The sequence below is a fragment of the Arachis hypogaea genome, chromosome 14, assembly GCF_003086295.3.
Source record: "Arachis hypogaea cultivar Tifrunner chromosome 14, arahy.Tifrunner.gnm2.J5K5, whole genome shotgun sequence".
Taxonomy (NCBI): Eukaryota; Viridiplantae; Streptophyta; class Magnoliopsida; order Fabales; family Fabaceae; genus Arachis; species Arachis hypogaea.
In genome coordinates, this window is record NC_092049.1 from 133,957,002 (window position 1) to 133,975,386 (window position 18,385).

Genomic DNA, 18,385 nt, shown 5'->3' on the forward strand with positions numbered 1-18,385 from the left:
AGCCGAGGTAAAATGCCAATGCTTATTATTCTAGTCGAGAGGGATACTGTGTCGTCACGCACTAAGCGTGTTAAGCTTTGAACAAGTAAGCCAAGTGTCACCGAGATATATACTGGAACGATGGAGCAAGAAGGTAAAGAGGCGACACACACACATCAAGAGCAGCCACGACGAGCCACTGTTGGAGCCAAGAAAGCAAGAGGTTTGACCAATTGGTTTTTTGTTCGCAAAATATTTGCGAATTTGCATCCGATTCGAAGGAGTTGACTGCAATTCTGTACCGTGCGTACGATAATGTCATGGCTGAGATGGAATCATTAAAAGTCAAAAGGAAGGGGACATCTTTATCCCACGAAGACGCCAACTTGGAATCCGTTAACGAGCTTCAAAGCCCGCCAAGGATTCGAACAAGAGGACGTCCAAAAAATAGGCTAGGTTCAAAGTTGGACAAACAGATCGCAAATGCCACAAAGAAGAAGAAAACGAAAGTTTTAAGCGAGGTAAAAGTAATGTTCTTTAAATTTGTGGTGATTGAGTTTATTTTTTTCGTTAGTAGTTTAGCTAATATGTGAGTTTCTTATATTCAGATAAACTTGTTTGATGCCGCATCAGTGGTGCATTCAAATTCCAGCCAATATCAAGGACATGTTATGAATTATCAGTTCAGGGTACCAGGAGCAGGGGATAACTCTTTGGGTGTATAGTTACAGAATATGGGTGTAAAAGCACTGTTCTTTTGGGTATATTTTTGTGAATTTTCTTGTGATTCACATTCTACATATAGATACATATATATAATATTAGGGTTCAGGGTTTTAGGGTTTACAGGTTAGGGGTAAGGGTTTATGTTTTAAGTGTTTAGGGTTCAGGGTTTTAGGCTCAAAGCATCAGGGGGGATAGATCTCAGGGTGTATATTCAACTTTCTTTGGGTGTAAAAAATTGCAGGTTATGGGTGTATATTTGATTTGATGTTTCTCTTCATATTATAGTACCTGTAATTCATACATTTTGAATACAGCACAGACAGTTTAATAGCACAGACAGTTTGGGTGTATATTTAAGCAATCTTGGGTGTATATTAAACTTCCGTTCGGTGTAAAATTTTATAATTTGTGTTTCGATCTGCCTTGATGTTTTCCTTCATATTTTACCACTTGTAATACAAAGCTTTTGAATACAGCACAGACAGTTTAACTATGGAAAAAAATTTCATTGAACAAAAGTTGTTTATAAATGGTAAATTTTTACGGCATTTGTTTAATTTACAAACTAGCTAGCAGTTAGATTACTCAGTTTCTATATCAGTAGAATTTATCTGACAAAATGGACTCAATAATACTGAGGATGGCTTGGACAGTCTTATTGCATTACTCGCTCTAATTGCTTGATCTCTCTCTTTATTCATTTCACTGAATAGTATCCGCGAAGCATATTCTACTCTATAGTGGTCCACCTCCTCCTACAATTAAAAAGTATATTCTGTTTAAACAACAATATTAATTCCAGTAATGTAATACAGAGTTATATAGTTTTAAAGACAGTTACCTGTGGCCAATTATCCCATTCATACTTTGCCCTTTTAATGTTATCGGGCTCAATTAACTCAAGCCACTTCATAACGTAAAAAGCACAGTCATAGCTGAAAACGAAGAAAATAAATTACAAATCTCATTTAGGAAAGTTTAATGTTCAGAGTCACAAATTTATACCTTGATTTTTAGCCTGAGATTTTAACGTATGTTGCTTTAATTTCCAACTCATTCTCCTTTTTCTTCAGAGGTGCCCCGCCGGCATATGCTCTAATTCTTGGAATTACATATCCCTTAAAAAATAAAACAAATCAGTAATACACCCGAATGAAATACACCCAAAAAAGAACATACTTACACCCAAAGCAAAACATACATACACCTTATATTGAATTGAAATACACCTATCTATTAAAATAAAGAACACAGAGCCAACTTACATTGAATTTATTAAGCTGCTTTCTCCCATCGCTTGGAGCTTTCTTGTGTAGCAGGTCAAGTATATAAAATCTCCCCTTTGTTGTATCAATCACCCATAACCACCAATGGCCTGAGTAACAAACAGGCGCAAAAATATGAAGGATTGCCACATTTCAACAGTGTGTTATTTTATTTGGCATATAAGTAAAGAACGGTACTAACAAATTTTACAAATAAAAACTCACATATCGATACAAAGCTAATTTTTTTCCATCTATGAAGGGAATAAACATTGGGTAGTCTTCCACCTTGAATTCTTTATTGGTTTTAGGTGATATGAATTCCCCGTTTGGGTGCTTCGAAACGGCCATGCTCTGCAACAATTGTGAAACAACAAATGAAATACTGAAAATACACGCAAGGGAATACTTTAAATAAACCCAAATGATTACACAACTTACACCCAATTGAACGTAAAAAATACACCCAAATGAATACAAAAACAGACCCGTTAATCAGAGAATATACACCCTAAGAAATACAGAAAATACAGCCAAAATTCGTAGAAGTAACACTTACCACAATATCAGGGGGGAGACAGTATACTTGTTCTTGAAACCTTTTATCATTTTTCTGGTTGAGGATTAGGCACATGGTAGATACAATCTAGAAATATATGCCGAAATTAATTTACATTAATAAACATTGCAGTTAACTTTGGTGTTAAAACATTAATGTTATTCTAATATTACTTCAGATTCTATATAACTTCTTGCCTGGAGCAATGCAAGGTGCATTCTATTCAAAATGTATTTGTCTTGGGCAATCAGAGTGCACAGGTTGTCAAACTCGTTAGTACTGCCATCTGCGTATGTCTTCACTCGCGTCGCCCAGATGTAGCACTTCTCTTTCATATCACCCGTATTCTGATTTATTCCCGCAGGAGTTTCAAACTTCCCAGAACTTTCTCCGCCAGTATCCTTTTGAATTTGTGGACTTTTACTTTCTTCTTTCGCCGCACTGCTTGCTATTTTTTGTACCAAATCCTCTAATTGTTCTAGCAAATTTGCAGTTTCTGGAGTTTTTGCCCTATCTACCTCCTGCGTTGACGCTCCCTCCTGCGTTGCTGCTTCTTCTTGGCTTGAATCAGTAAAGCCCAGGCTGAATGATGGCATTGGATCTGTTTTAGGAACATACGATGCTGTCCGTGCCATCATCATCAGCACAGCAGCGTCTTCTTCGGCTGGATAACTGCGTGATCATGTATAACGTATTATAAGAGTAAGAATATACGGATGATAAGTAAAGATTGATTTTAGTATGATGAACTTACCTTTTAGATGGAGCTGGGGGAAGCGTGGGTGTGCTTTCTTCAAGTTTTTTTGGGGGGGGGGGTTCAGGAGTGCTGCACGGCACAGAAAATTAATCAAGACATAAAAAAATTATTCAGGAACAATATACACCCAAACTGTAACCCAATATACACCCATACATTGATTTTACTCTGATGAACTTACCTTTTAGATGGAGCTGGGGGAAGTGTGGCTGTGCTTTCTTCAAGTTGTTGGGGGGGGGGTTTAGGAGTGCTGCACGACACATCAAATTAATCATGACGAAAAAATTATTCAGGAACAATATACACGCAAACTGTAAGCAAATATACACCCGAACTGTAACCCAATATACACCCAAACTCTAAACAAATATACACCCAATACTATTTCTTACGTTTTTGTAGTTCCTTCAATTTGTAGCAGAGGGGTTGATTCAAAATCTGTCTCAGGTGTTTCTTCGAATTTCGGCACAGTGGTTGTTTGGGACACTGGCACAAAAACTTGAATTGGAACTCTAAACAAGAAGAAAAATGAAAGGTTAACAACGCCTTTGAAAATAATAAGGTTATAAGGTTGAAATATTCTTGAAAAACTCACATTGCAAGCGCTTTCGACGGTGTCTCTTCCCTCACAACCATTATATTCGAATCAGCCGGCTCACTGGCTGACTCTTGAACCAGACTCAACCTAAAATACACCCAAAGAAAGTCAAAAAATACACCCGAATAATTCAAAAGGAAGACAGGCTTTATTTTTTGAGAACTTACATACTTGCAGTTTTTTGTTTTTTTTTCCTGCCTTTTTTTTCTCGAATAAAATAATAAAGGGCTTTTTTTAAAAAATATATACAGAATTAGAAGTAGAAGGTAATAAAAGAACAAAAGTAATGGTTAGTTGAAAGAGAAATTACATGCTCTCTGCCGGCCTGTTTACACTACTTTGTTCTGTGTGTCCTTGAGAGGAAGGATCATCACTTTCCAAGTTCACGTCCGGTATTCTAAACAAATTTCATGTTATTCAGACAAAATATGATACAGGTAAATCATGATAACAAGATTTTATTAAATAATGCTTCTTACGTTTCAGAGGAGACATAGCGACCTTCTGTCGATCGCATGTCAGCTTCCTTCTCCCTGCGAAACAAGAAACAAATATTAGCAAAGAAAACACACTAAAATCTGAAATATACACCCCAACAAGACATACCCCTCTGCAGCAGATTTTTCATTGTTTTCCCTTAACAATTCATCTAGATCTTCACTTCCTATTTCATATCTGTCACTACATTCATAAAAGAAGATGTTAACAAAAATAATTATGATGATAGATGGTAATATAGCTTACGAAGTACTGTACCCATCATAGGATTGATCTTCTTCAGGAGATGAATGCTCAACAACAACCTTTTTCTTTTTGGATTGTGTTCTGGGTGGAAAAAACAAGTATGAATCAGAAATAAAAAATTAATTTTATCACAGAATATTATCCAAAGAAGTGCTTACTTTTTTAGTGTTCTTTTTGTCTTTTTCTTTTTTTTTGCTTCTTCACCGGTGATGATTCTTCGCTTCTATAAGTTAATAAGAGACACTTCAGTTAATATATGAAATCTTGATAATTAAGCCAAGAGAAAGGAGTAATAATTTCAGAACATTACTCATCAGTTGATTCAGATTCTGAATCAGAATCCTCATCCTCTTGACTCTTCTTCCTTTTTTTGGAGTCCATTCTGGAAGGCAAACAATAATTATTGAGAACATACTAAAGATATAAAATACACCCAAATGAATGCACATGATACAACCAACTGAATGGACAATATACACCCAACACAATAGACGAAATACACCCAACTTAATAAACAACATACACCCAACTTCATAAACAAAATACACCCAAATGGTTCCACAAAATACATCCAACTCGATAAAGAAAATACACCCAAGTATGGTACTTACTTTTCCCCCTTTTTGCTGGGCTGTTTTCTTGGTGAATCCTCTGAGTCTTCTTGAGTCTCAGACTCAAAGGTAGAACTGTCACTATCAGTTGTTTCTTGTTCCGAAGACGATGTTGAACTTGCCTTCCTTTTTTTGTTTTTTTTATTTCTTGTTTTTTTTCTTTTTTCTCTATTTTTTTCATTTTCTCTCTTGTTTGCGCCATCTTCACAATCCCCTGAAACATTAGAAATTTTAGTTAGTAGCATTTAGGTAAATAAAATACACCCAACATATTATGTTCACTTACCATATTTTCCTCTCTTTCTGCCGTCATTCTTTCGTCCAACTGCTCCTTACTCCAGTTGGCAATCTAGGGTTTTGGCGATCTTTCAGCCCTCTTCTTGCCTTTATTTTTAGAAAGATGAAAATAAATTATCATCAGGGTAAAGAGGCAGCCATCAATTGCCTTTTTATTTTTCTCCTTGTAGTCGGTTATGCCCTTGACGATAAAACTCAAAACATGCCCTCCCCAGTTTCTCTCTGTTATGGTGTCCATCTCAAAAATTGGGGCCAGGTGCACAGGCGAGATTTTGTTTATTGTCGTTGGTAAAAGGAACGCTATATGTATATAGAGGATGAAAATCCTCTTGAACATTAGGTGATCCTCTTCGTTACCAACGCCAATATCCATCATCTCATCTGTAAGACTTTTGAGGGTCTTACCCTGGAATCTTCTAAAAATTTCTTTGTCATCCTCAGAAAGTTTCTTATAATCGACTTTCTGAGGAAATAGATCTCCTACTAAAAGGAAAACAACAAAGTATGAATATCAGTTCAAATACACCCAAGCATCAACTAAAATACACCCAAGCGTCAGTTAATATACACCTATAATTTTTAGCGAGTTACCTGTTGCGTTGATGCCAAGCGCATCACCTATTTTTTTTGGTGTTATTTTAAAAGAACCGTATCCAGTTTCCAGTCTGTTCTCCCCTAATTTGAAGTTGTTAGCCAGCTCCCTTAACACTTGGTGATGCACCCTTAGTGGTGGGATGTGCATCAAGCCACCGAATCCCAAATCCCTCACAATCGTTTTCTTCTCCTCACTCATGTTTCTGAATTTATCATTTAACAAATGTGTTGCACACTTAAGGTTTTTTGTTTGTTGTAAACAAAAATAAAATTATAGTCAGATATGTTTCTACTATATAAAACTGATTTCATCTAAGACATATATTTGTTCTTACATTTCTTCCAGGTTGGTTTCTCGCTGCCATTTTTTCTGAAATAAAAAATACACCCAAAGTTATCAGTAAGATACACTCATATATACGAGTCAGATACACCCATAGATATCAGTAAGATACACCCATAGATATGAGTCAGATACACTCATAGATATCAGTAAGATACACCCATATATATGATTCAGATACACCCATATATATCAGTCAGGTATCACTCAAACATGCATTAATATACAAGGTCAAGCAATATACACCCATGGACAAGCAAATATAAGAACAGTTACAACTGCTGACTATTGCAGTATATTAGTTCAGAAATATACACCCAACAATTTGTGCCATATACACCCAACAAATTATCTCATATACACCCACCAAACTACGGAATATACCCCCAAAAATCAGTTACCAGAAGAACTAGAACAACAAGAACAGTAACACCTAGAAGAACTAAGAAGAACAGTGTAACATAGAACCAAGAATAACAGTAAAACCTAGAACAAGTAGAACATCATAAACTGTAAAATGAGACGTAGAGCAAGAAGAACAGTAAAACGTAAAACAACGTAGAAGAACAGTAAAACCTAGTTCTTCAATTTCGAAATGTGGAAAATATACAGGAATGGTAATGTAACGTACCTTGAGTATGATAGCTTTGTTTTCTCTGGAGATTCTTGATCGAGAGTTCTATGTTGTGTTGATGGAATTTTCCAATATTAGCGACGAGTTGTATATTTTCAGTATCGAATGATGCTCGAAAATGGAACGTTTGCTTTTTCTCTGAATGGCTTTGAGAAGTGGAAGAAGTGGAAGAGTCTGCCATTAAGGGGGCGGTTTACGCGAAGCGTAACCGTTTGAGTGGAGCGCGTGAATGTTACGCCCCATTCAATGCTCTTCTCTGCGCGTGTGGATTGTTTGTGGGCTGGGGGCTTGAATAACTTGTAAGGTATTTTTGCTTGTATGTGTAGTAGGCCTGAATTTTTAATATTAGACACTTTAATTTTTTAATTTTTAAAATAAACAATTTTTAAATTTAATTTTAGCAGACAAATCAATGTTCGGCGAAATTCTTTTGTTAATAACCAAAAAAAATATTCTAATATAAAAACATTAACTCGTATACATGACAATTAAGTGTTTATGTATATCACTAAGATAAATCAATTTCTATACTCAAATGAAACACTATGTAATTGTAGTAATAAAATCTTTCAAGAGTTACAACTTTTGAGACCAAGATATTGAAAAAAAAAAAGAAGAGTTTTATGACATTTAGAAATATAAGACTTGGAAGAATGCATAAGTGAAAAAGTGATTTGAAAGTTGTTGGTGCTGATGCTAAAGAAAACTTTTATTAAGATTTTATTGTGTTTGTAGAGTGATACTGTTCAAAAGATAAAACTTGAGAACAAAGACATTGAATAGAGAAGAAGCTAGGTTACTTTGGAAGAAGAAAAGCAAAGAAATGGAGGAGCAAAAAATGATATCCATGTTTTTTAATTCTGAACTTGTATTCAGATTCAGCATGGAAAAACCTTGCTCTTTGATACAAAAGAGGTGTTGTTATTGGTGTTGGTGAGTGATTGTTTTCTTTTTTTTTTTTTTGTTGCTACTATCATGTTTTGGAAAGATAAAAAAAAAATTAAAAGATTTTTTTTCAGTAAAAATCTAATATTAGCGTTTGGTGGAGAGATAGAGACGGAAAGATTGAGACTGAGAGATAGAGATTGAAATAAATCTCAGTATTTTGTTTGGTATAAAGTGGGAGACATAAATTGAAACAAAAATAAAACTCTAATTTAATTTGAACAAAAGGTAAAGTTGAAATTAATTAATTGAAATGGATATATTTTAAGTATAAAATGTTATTAAAGTTTCAATCTCTGTCTCTAAAAATTTCAGTCCCCTGTGTCCTCACTTTTTGGAGGTACTGAAATACTTTTAGGGGACAGAGTCAGAACTTTTAATATCAGTATCTGAACCAACAAATATAATAATGAATCACAGTCTCTCAATCTCTGTCCCAATACCTTAAAATAAACAATACCTTATTGTCTAAGAGGCTAAGAGCACATGTACTGATTTGTTCTGATTACATGGTAGACACTTGATGATTATGTGTATTAATTAATTTTTTTATGTTAATATTTTTTATTCGCCATTGACAGAAAAATATGATCGAACACTAATTTGTCTGTCGTAGCTAAATTTTAAAGATTTTTTAATGTATTTTAAAAATTATGAGACTAAAGTATCTTGAAATTAAAAATTTGAAGGTAGATTTAGATAATTACTCGAAATTATATGATAGTTATTTTGTCTAATATCTATTAACTTTTTTTTTGGTTCAAATTATTTTATTTAGGATCACAGTTGAGAAAAATGTACATTTTTGTTTTGAAACTAAAAAAAAAAGAGAAAAGGACAAATAGATCCCTGATCTTTTGTCCCACGGACATTTTTATCTTTGACCATTGAAAAATACTTTTAAATTCCTAACCTTCACAAACTTTGAACGGATCAGTCTCTGACGGAGGCACTTGGACGGATCAATCCCTAACGAAGGCATATAGACGGAAGGACTGATCTGTCCAAGTTTTGTGAAAGTATTTAAAAATATTTTTCAATGATTAAGGAAGAAAATGTCTACGGAACAAAAGTTCAAGAACCTATTTGTCATTTCCTAAAAAAAAAAAAGCAAATCTAGTTGAGCTTTCTGCTTCCCTCATAGTCACAGGCTTGGATGTGTGCCCTATTATTTTGCCCAAATTCCTCACAGCAACACACTGACACTCACTCATTCATTCTTCAAAGAAGAAGAAATGGCACTCAGAGCAGCCATCCTCCGCCACGTTCGCATCCCACTCCAAACTGCACCAAAACTGCATCACAAGCAACCACAGCCATGGCTCGCTTCCTTCCGCTTCATGTCTTCGCACGACGATCACATCACCAAAGAAGAGGTCACCGAAAGAGTCCTCGCTGTCCTCAGAGATTACCCCAAAGTCGATCCTTCCAAGGTCCTTTCACTTCAATTTTTCTTTATTTTTTTTTGTCATCTCTATAACTTCATTTATTGTTCCATGATTCGTGGCCCTTCGTTATTGCAAATCTTTGTAGTGTTGATTTTTCCAAATGGGTTTCCCCCGCACAAAAAAAAGAAGGATTTTTACCTTGATAAATATATGGGTAGTGTTCATTAGTGTGGAATTTGGGTAATGGGTATCCCATAGCGTAATCCTTTTGGTTTAATTAAAATGGTTTTTCTCCCAAAATTTGGAAATTTAGCTCAATTGCCATGGGGGTGGTGTTTTGTAATCTTGATTAGTAGGATATGTGAATTGGGAATATTGCCTTTCGTTATTTTGTTTATTTTGCTAAATGGGTGTTTCCAAAGTTTGGAAATTTAGCTCGATAATCATCTGGGTGGTTTTTGTAGCCTTAATTTGTTATCCCAAATGGTTATTCTGTCGATTTAGCTAAAAAGGGTCTTCCCAAAATTTGAAATGTTCCTGGACATTGGACAATTGTTGTTTGGAGTATTGGTGTGAAAACTCATTGATGGTACTGCAAATTGTTTTCTGTAGAATTTGGCTGAAAGGATTTTCTGAAAGTTTGGAAACTCAGTTCTATAATTGGTGTGTGTAATCTACTAATCTTATTGTGCATTCTCTTGATTTATCCTAGGGGATCCCCCCGAAATTTGAAAGTTACCTCAGTAATTATCTGGATGATATTTATGGTCATAATTACAGTGAGAAATGAGAAATAGGTATACTAAAACTCTATATGTTGATTTATCCCTACGTCAGAAATTTTAGTTCAAAAACTATCTTGTAGTATCTGTTTGAAGAAATTATGAGAGATCTTATGTGAAAGAGAATGTTTTGATGCAGTTTTCATCTGAGAGTATTATTCAGTTGAGACAGATGTCCTGTTATAGGAAAAACTAGATTCCTAACTTCGGCACAATGCAGCGCACACTATCTTTCTTCTTGTCTTTTGATTATGATTTTCATCAATGTCTTCCTAAACGGGTGACCAGTTCGTTTGTTATTTTCTGGATAAAATCATCTGTGCATAGATACTTGTTTCCCTTTTTTTCCATGATACATATATGTATGTGGATACTTTATTGTGCACTTTTGTCCCTTGATTTTCTCATGACATGAAATTATATTTCAATCAGCAGTTTGTTTGATAAGTATGCTTCATCTACATGCTGAATCATGAGCAACTGTTGCTGCTTATTGAAGGAATGATTTGTATCACTCCTTTTGTATCACTCCTTATACACTTGAAGTTTACATCAATGTGATCTTTATTTCAAAATACTGTCTTGAGTCATTATAATTTGTAAATGCCAAACATTGGATGATGCCTAGTTTATTATGTTTCAGCTAGATATCTTGAATTCCCTTCATTTGATTGCTTGAGTTGCAATAGGCGATAGCAAATGATCATTGATTCAATGTGTGGAAAATATCATATTCGTTTGAAAGGTTCTCAATTTTGTGAAATTATTATGGTTTCTGTAGGTATAGGAGTCGAATACAGTCTCCTTGCTTCAATGCATTTTCTCTTTTTATTCTTTTATTGTGGCTATTTTTATATCTTCCTGATTGGACTTCCCCCTCCCCCCTTCTACCCACCTTCCAATTACACCTTAAAGTCAGTAAAAACCTTTCGAATTAAGATTGGAAAATAAATTAGCTGTATTCTTCTAGATTGTATTAAAATTATGAAAGCATAGATATTTGATTTCCTAAATGGGGCTGGGTGTGTATGTTACCGCCTTACTGGATATTTGTACTCATACCCTGCAACATTAAAGAAAAAGTGTGAACTGGGTTTTTGTTCCTCTCAAAGATACTCATTTTGAGTTAACACCTAAATTAGTCTCCAAAGGATTTTTGATCGTACATTCTGGTTCTTAACAAATTTTTATTACTGTAGAAATCTTCAAGAAATACTTATGTTAGGTAGATTGGTTCTTCCGTCGTTTTCAATTAAATTTTTAATATGCGTGTTGAACAAATAAGACCTTAACAAATTTTTTTATAAGACAATTAGGTTTCTATAAAGTATCATTACAACACAAATTAGTTCTTTTTTAAATTAACGGAGGGATCAATCTATCTTACGAGGTTAATTCTTGAAGATTTTTAGAGAGCAAAAATTTGTTGGGGAGCAAAGTGTCTGATTTGGAATTCCTTGAAAACCAATTTGGATATTTACTATGCTAATTTTCATTTGGGAGATTTCCAACAATTGTGCTTCATTATTCATTCCTATATAAAATACTGCTAATGTCCTCCTTATCTTGATTTTGATGCATCTCCTTCTGTTCTTACATAGTTGGTCATGCTGCTCTCTTGTGAGTAGGAAGCGTTGTATTGTCGATAACAATTTGCGTTTACTGCTTCCTCCTGTGTCTCAGGTGACTCCAAATGTACATTTCGAGAAGGATTTGGGTTTAGATAGCTTGGACACTGTGGAAATTGTGATGGCGCTGGAAGAGGAGTTCAAGCTCGAGATCCCAGACAAGGAAGCCGAGAAGATTGACTCCTGCAATCTTGCTATTGAGTACATTTCTAACCACCCCATGGCTAGTTAATTAGTGTGTCCTTTCCTATTTTTTGGTTTCATGTTGAACTGTAAGCATCAATGCAACACTTCCCCCTCTACTTTCACTTGGTGTTTCCGGAATCCGGTCGCTGTTTGTAATCTCCACTTTGCATTTAAATTGGAGTGAAGGGGCTGGTTGTTGAAAATAATGTGAATTGTTTGGAATTTGGAAAGGAATTTGTCAATGAGGAACTCCTACTGAGTTTTTGAAGGACCATGATTTGGACTTTGAAGTTCTGATTTCTACTTTTGCAAGATCTAGGATCTGCTAGGTGCTAGATTTTAAATGCTCTAAGTTAGGTGATATTACACACAGGACCATTTGATTTCTAATGCTTACACTAACCCCTAGAGAGGTTATTGTCTTATGCTATAAATGCAAGGGTGCTGAGTATCATATAACTTAAATCCCAGGCAAATTAGTGTATACTTCTACAAGTTGAGTGCTATCATGTGTGATATCACCTAATTTCAAGAAAGGTTGGTGTAATTTACTCTAGTAAAAAGTTTGGACAAAGTTACTGTGGAAACTTTCTTGAATGGAGTTCCTTTCTTCCTGAACTAACATTGTAGACTTGTAAAGCAGATAGCTTCCTTTAGATTTTAACCTTTAAGGCTGTGTTTATGGGTTAAAATTAATAATAGATGAAAACACCAATGAAATAATGTGAAAATAAGTAGAACAAAATTATCTAAGTCTTAATGTAAAAATACCAATGAAAGTAATCAAGAGTTACTTTGGCAAACATGGATTTTGATTTCAAAACCCATCGAAAATGATATAAAAAATTCATCCATAAGTACTGCTAGGAGTAAAAAAAAAAAAAGGTCAGAAATTGCTTTATTTAGCATTCATTAATTGTTGCTAGAATTAATAAATGATAAATAAGATAAATTTTGGCCAATTTTTTTTGCAGAAAAGCTCCGCATACAAGCCCTAATGGCTTGTATGGTTTACAAGTTCATGAACAAATAAAACCCCAAAACGCGCTCCAAGGGTTACGTTGTATGCACGCGCTATATAGGATCCCGCGTATATCTAATTACCAAATTTAGAAGATTTGTTTCCTTCTTCGTTTTCGTTATTTGCACAGCAGATTTGCTCGTTCTTCTTCTCGCGAAGCTTCCCCTGGTTTCTTCGATCGTTCTTTTCCCCTCCTTTCTCACTCGTTTCTTCTTCTTCTTCGTCATTTACGTTAGTTCCTCTCTCTCTAACTCGAGCTTCGTTTCCTATTTGATTTTTCGTTTTCTGAAATCAAAGTTTGAACTCGTTTTGAAGATAATGGATGATTCAACCTCAGATTGTCAGCTGAATCCAGGCGAAGTGGACTATGAATTTGAATCTAACGAAGTTCCTGAGGTTTGAATGTAATGTATTAGTTTTGATTAATTATCTGGAATTTATAGCAGACGTTCGGGTGTAGATAAGATCTTTTTTGGGTGTTTTTTTGCTAGAAGTGTGGGTGTATTTACACTTTACTGCTTTTTCTGTTATTTTAATTGAGTTGTTGTTGTTCAGGTGTATTATATCAGGCATGATTGTGTGTGTTTTTAGTTTTTGACATGGTGTATTCTGCAGCCTATGTATTTACAGTTTATGGCTTTTGTTGTCATTTTATTTGAGTTGTTGCAGTTCGGGTGTATCATATCAGACATGATTTGGTGTATTTGAATCATATCTATGGGTGTATTTACAGTTTTTGACATGGTGTATTCTACAGCCTCTCTCGGTTGTTGATGATCAGCTTGTTCCGAAGGTTGGAATGACCTTTACCACCCTTGAAGATGCTGGAAAATTTTACAGGAACTACGCCAAGGCTGCAGGTTTCTCTACAAGAGTTCGGAGCACAAATAGGAAGGGAAACGAGATTAAGAATCAACTGATTACATGTAGCAGAGAGGGAAAATGGAAATCTAAAATATCTCCGACCGAGAAGACCAATCCGACAGCCGGTTTAAACTGTCCTGCAAGAATTTATATACACACATTGAAGGATGTCAGTGCTTGGATCATTTCAAAGGTTGTGCTGGATCATTCACACCCCTGCTGTCCAAGTAAAGCAGAGATGCTCAAACAGCACAGGAAACTAAGCATGTCCATTCGTCGTACAATAGAGAATAACGAGGATGCCGGTATCAGACCAAGCAAAACCTACCAATCATTTGTTGCGGCTGCCGGGGGTCACCGCGAGTTAAATTTTATCAAAAAGGACGTGAGGAATTACATTACCAGGGAAGTGCGGAATGTTTCCGAACAAGAAGATGCAAAGGAATTCGGGAAATATTTGTTAAGAATGAAAGAGAAGAATCAGAATTTCTTTTTTGAGCTCAAACTCGAGGATGATCAATCGATTAAGCTGGCTTTTTGGGCCATGCAAGAAGCAGAGCTGCCTTTGAGTATTTCGGAGACGTCATTTCATTCGACACCACCTACAATACAAACAGATAACAAACTGCCCCTATTTATGATGCTAAATTAATGTATTTTTATGAATCCGCAGCAGAGGTGTATATTGGCTGTTTGTTTGGGTGTATACGAAGCATTTGTTGGGGTGTACCTAATGATTTTGCATTCTGCACTATGGTAATTTGTTTCAGGTATAATTTGGTCTGTGGTTCTTTTGTCGGGGTGAATCACCACGGTCAGTCAACACTTCTCGGATGCTCTTTGATGAAAAACGAAGAAATTGAATCATTCAAATGGTTATTTCAATGTTGGCTTCGTTGCATGGGAGGAAACGCTCCGAAAGGGTTTCTCACCGATCAATGCGCATCAATGAAAAGGGCTTTAGAGGCCTGTATGCCAACAACAATTCACCGTTGGTGTATTTGGCACATCATGAAGAAGATTCCAAGCAAATTAAACGGGTACAAGGGACATGCCGATATTGAACAAGAAATGAGCCAAGTTGTTTGGAACTCTCATAGCAAAGACTCATTCGATAGGAATTGGAATGATTTTCTGCTCAATTTTGGTCTTGTGGACAACAAGTGGCTTTCAGGTAATGTTTTTTTAAAATCTGCAGTAGAGGTGTAAATTGCATGTTTTATCGGGTGTATTTATAGTCTGTGTTTGGGTGTATTTTGCAGATCTGTATGAAGACCGTCACATATGGGTTCCTATCTATCTGGATCATCACTTTTGGGCAGGGATGAGAAGCACACAAAGGAGCGAGATCATGCATTCATTTTTTAACAAGTTTATCACCCGAAACAGCTCGCTTATTCAGTTCGTCAAACAATACGATAATTGCCTCGGAAGCAGGGAGCAAGCAGAGAGAGAATCAGATGCTGCAGATTTTCATACGGTTATACCGTGTGCAACCAAATCCTCCATTGAAGCTCAGTTTCAAGATGCGTACACTCATCAAAAGTTTAGGGAAGTCCAAGCGCAATTCAGAGGAAAGGCGAATTGCATCACCAGATTAACGAATTCCGCTCTAGGCTATTCAGTATACAAAGTCGGAGAACAAGTTTCCAGCTCAATATTCAACAAGTTTGTGGTTACTTACGACTCAGTTGCAGCCGAGGTAAAATGCCAATGCTTATTTTTCGAGTCGAGAGGGATACTGTGTCATCACGCAATACGCATGTTAAGCTTCGAACAAGTAAGCCAAGTATCACCTAGATATATACTGGAACGATGGAGCAAGAAGGTAAAGAGGCGACACACACACATCAAGAGCAGCCACGACGAACCACTGATGGAGCCAAGAAGCAAGAGGTTTGACCAATTGGTTTTTCGTTCGCAAAATATTTGCGAATTTGCATCCGAATCAGAGGAGCTGACTGCAATTCTGCACCGTGCGTACGATAACGTCATGGCTGAGATGGAATCATTAAAAGCCAAAAGGAATGAGACATCTTCTTTATCCCACGAAGACGCCAACTTGGAATCCGTTAACGAGCTTCAAAGCCCGCCAAGGATTCGAACAAGAGGACGTCCAAAAAATAGGCTAGGTTCAAAGTTGGAGAAACAGATTGCAAATGCCACGAAGAAGAAAAAGACGAAAGTTTTAAGCGAGGTAAAAGTAATGTTCTTTAAATTTGTGGCGATTTAGTTTATTTTTCTCGTTAATAGTTTAGCTAATATGTGAGTGTTATATGCAGATAAACCTGTTTGATGCTGCATCAGTGGTGCATTCAAATTACAGCCAATATCAAGGACATGTTATGAATTATCAGTTCAGGGTACCAGCAGCAGGGGATAACTCTTTGGGTGTATAGTTTTACAGAATATGGGTGTAAAAGCACTGTTCTTTTGGGTGTATTTTTGTTAATTCACAATTTACATATAGATACATATATATAATATTTGCGTTTTAGGGTTTATAGGTTAGCAGTAAGGGTTTAGGTTTTAAGTGTTTAGGGTTCAGGGTTTTAATCTCAAAGCATCAAGGGGGGATAGATTTCAGGGTGTATATTCAACTTTATTTGGGTGTAAAAATTCGCAGGTTATGGGTGTATATTTGATTTGATGTTTTTCTTCATATTTTAGTACCTGTAATTCATACATTTTGAATACAGCACAGGCATTTTAACAGCACAGACAGTTTGGGTGTATATTTTAAGCAATCTTGGGTGTATATTAAACTTCCGTTGGGTGTAAAAGTTTATAATTTGTTTTTATATCTGCCTTGATGTTTTCCTTCATATTTTACCACCTGTAATACAGCATAGACAGTTTAACAGCACAGATAGTTTAACTATGGAAAAAAATTTCATTGAATAGAAGTTGTTTTTAAATGGCAAATTTTTACAGCATTTGTTTAATTTACAAACTACCTAGCAGTTGGATTACGCAGTTTCTATATCAGTAGAATTTATCTGACAAAACGGACTCAATAATACAGAGGATGGCTTCGACAGCCTTATTGCATTACTCTCTCTAATTGCTTGATCTCTCTCTTTATTCATTTCACTGAATAGTATCCGCGAAGCATACTCCACTCTATAGTGGTCCACCTCCTCCTACAATTAAAAAGTATATTCTGTTTAAACAGCAATATTAGTTCAGTAAAGTAATACAGAGTTATATAGTTCTAAAGACAGTTACCTGTTTCCAATTATCCCATTCATATTTTCCCTTTTTAATGTTTTCCGGCTCAATTAACTCAAGCCACTTCATAACGTAGATAGCGCAGTCATAGCTGAAAACGAAGAAAATAAATTACAAATCTCATTTAGGAAAGTTTAATGTTCAGAGTCACAAATTTATACCTTGATTTTTGGCCTGATATTTTAACATATGATGCTTTAATTTCCTTCTCCTTCTCATCTTTCTTCAGAGATTTTCCGCCGGCATATGCTCTCAATCTTGAAATTACATATCCTTTAAATACCAAAACAAATCAGTAATACACCCAACACAACAAACGAAATACACCCAACTTAATAAACAACATACACCCAACTTGATCAACAAAATACACCCAAATGGTTCCACAAAATACACCCAACTCGACAAAGAAATTACACTCAAAGGAAAACATAATTACACCCAAAGCAAAACATACATACACCTTATATTGAACTGAAATACACCTATCTATTAAAGTAAAAAACACAGAGGCAACTTACAGTGAATTTATTATGCTGCTTTCTCTCATCGCTTGGAGCTTTCTTGTGTAGCGGGTCAAGTATATGAAATCTCCGCTTTGTTGTATCAATCACCCATAACCACCAATGGCCCGAGTAGCAAACAGGTGCAAAAATCTGAAGGATTGCCACATTTCAACAGTGTGTTATTTTATTTGGCATATAAGTAAAGAATGGTACTAACAAATTTAGCAAATGAAAACTTACATATGGATGCGAAGTTAATTTTTTTGCATCTATGAAGGGAATAAAACACGGGTAGTCTTCCACCCTGAATTCTTTATTGGTTTTAGATGATATGAATTCCCCCTTTGGGTGCTTCGAAAGGGCCATGTTCTGCAACAATTGTGAAACAACAAATAAAATACTGAAAATACACCCAAGTGAATACGTTAAATACACCCAAATGATTACACAACTTACACCTAATCGAACGTAAATATACCCAACTTAATAAACAAAATACACCCAAAATTTGTAGAAGTAACACTTACCACAATATCGGGGAGGAGACAGTATACTTGTTCTTGAAACCTTTTATCATTTTTCTGATTGAGGATGAGGCACATGGCAGATACAATCTAGAAATATATGCTGATATCAATTTACATTAATAAACATTGCAGTAAACTTTGGTGTAAAAACATTAATGTTATTCTAACATTACCTCAGATTCTATATAACTTTCTGCCTG

At 35.6% G+C, this 18,385-nt stretch overlaps 2 protein-coding genes across 2 annotated transcripts; both read left to right on the plus strand.

Moving 5' to 3' along the window:
* The first annotated feature begins 9,124 nt into the window (after positions 1–9,124).
* LOC112744314 (acyl carrier protein 1, mitochondrial) lies at positions 9,125–12,310 on the plus strand. Its single transcript, XM_025793895.2, has 2 exons — positions 9,125–9,485; positions 11,906–12,310. The coding sequence occupies exons 1-2, from the start codon at positions 9,288–9,290 to the stop codon at positions 12,080–12,082; spliced, it is 375 nt and encodes a 124-aa protein (XP_025649680.1). The 5' UTR covers positions 9,125–9,287; the 3' UTR covers positions 12,083–12,310.
* A 700-nt stretch (positions 12,311–13,010) lies between these two features.
* On the plus strand, positions 13,011–16,690 carry LOC140178426 (protein FAR-RED IMPAIRED RESPONSE 1-like). The gene is made up of 5 exons (XM_072215489.1): positions 13,011–13,288; positions 13,373–13,453; positions 13,815–15,095; positions 15,184–16,118; positions 16,204–16,690. Exons 3-5 carry the CDS (start codon positions 14,573–14,575, stop codon positions 16,318–16,320), a joined length of 1,575 nt encoding a protein of 524 aa, XP_072071590.1. The 5' UTR covers positions 13,011–13,288; positions 13,373–13,453; positions 13,815–14,572; the 3' UTR covers positions 16,321–16,690.
* The last annotated feature ends 1,695 nt before the right edge of the window (positions 16,691–18,385 follow it).

Bases quoted from the DNA above. Each gene is read 5' to 3' on its own strand.
- LOC112744314 (XM_025793895.2), top strand. From the start codon at position 9,288: ATGGCACTCAGAGCAGCCATCCTCCGCCACGTTCGCATCCCACTCCAA. The intron at 9,486-11,905 runs GTCCTTTCACTT...CCTGTGTCTCAG, and splicing joins CCAAAGTCGATCCTTCCAAG to GTGACTCCAAATGTACATTT.
- LOC140178426 (XM_072215489.1), top strand. From the start codon at position 14,573: ATGTATTTTTATGAATCCGCAGCAGAGGTGTATATTGGCTGTTTGTTT. The intron at 15,096-15,183 runs GTAATGTTTTTT...TGTATTTTGCAG, and splicing joins GGACAACAAGTGGCTTTCAG to ATCTGTATGAAGACCGTCAC. The intron at 16,119-16,203 runs GTAAAAGTAATG...TGTTATATGCAG, and splicing joins AGACGAAAGTTTTAAGCGAG to ATAAACCTGTTTGATGCTGC.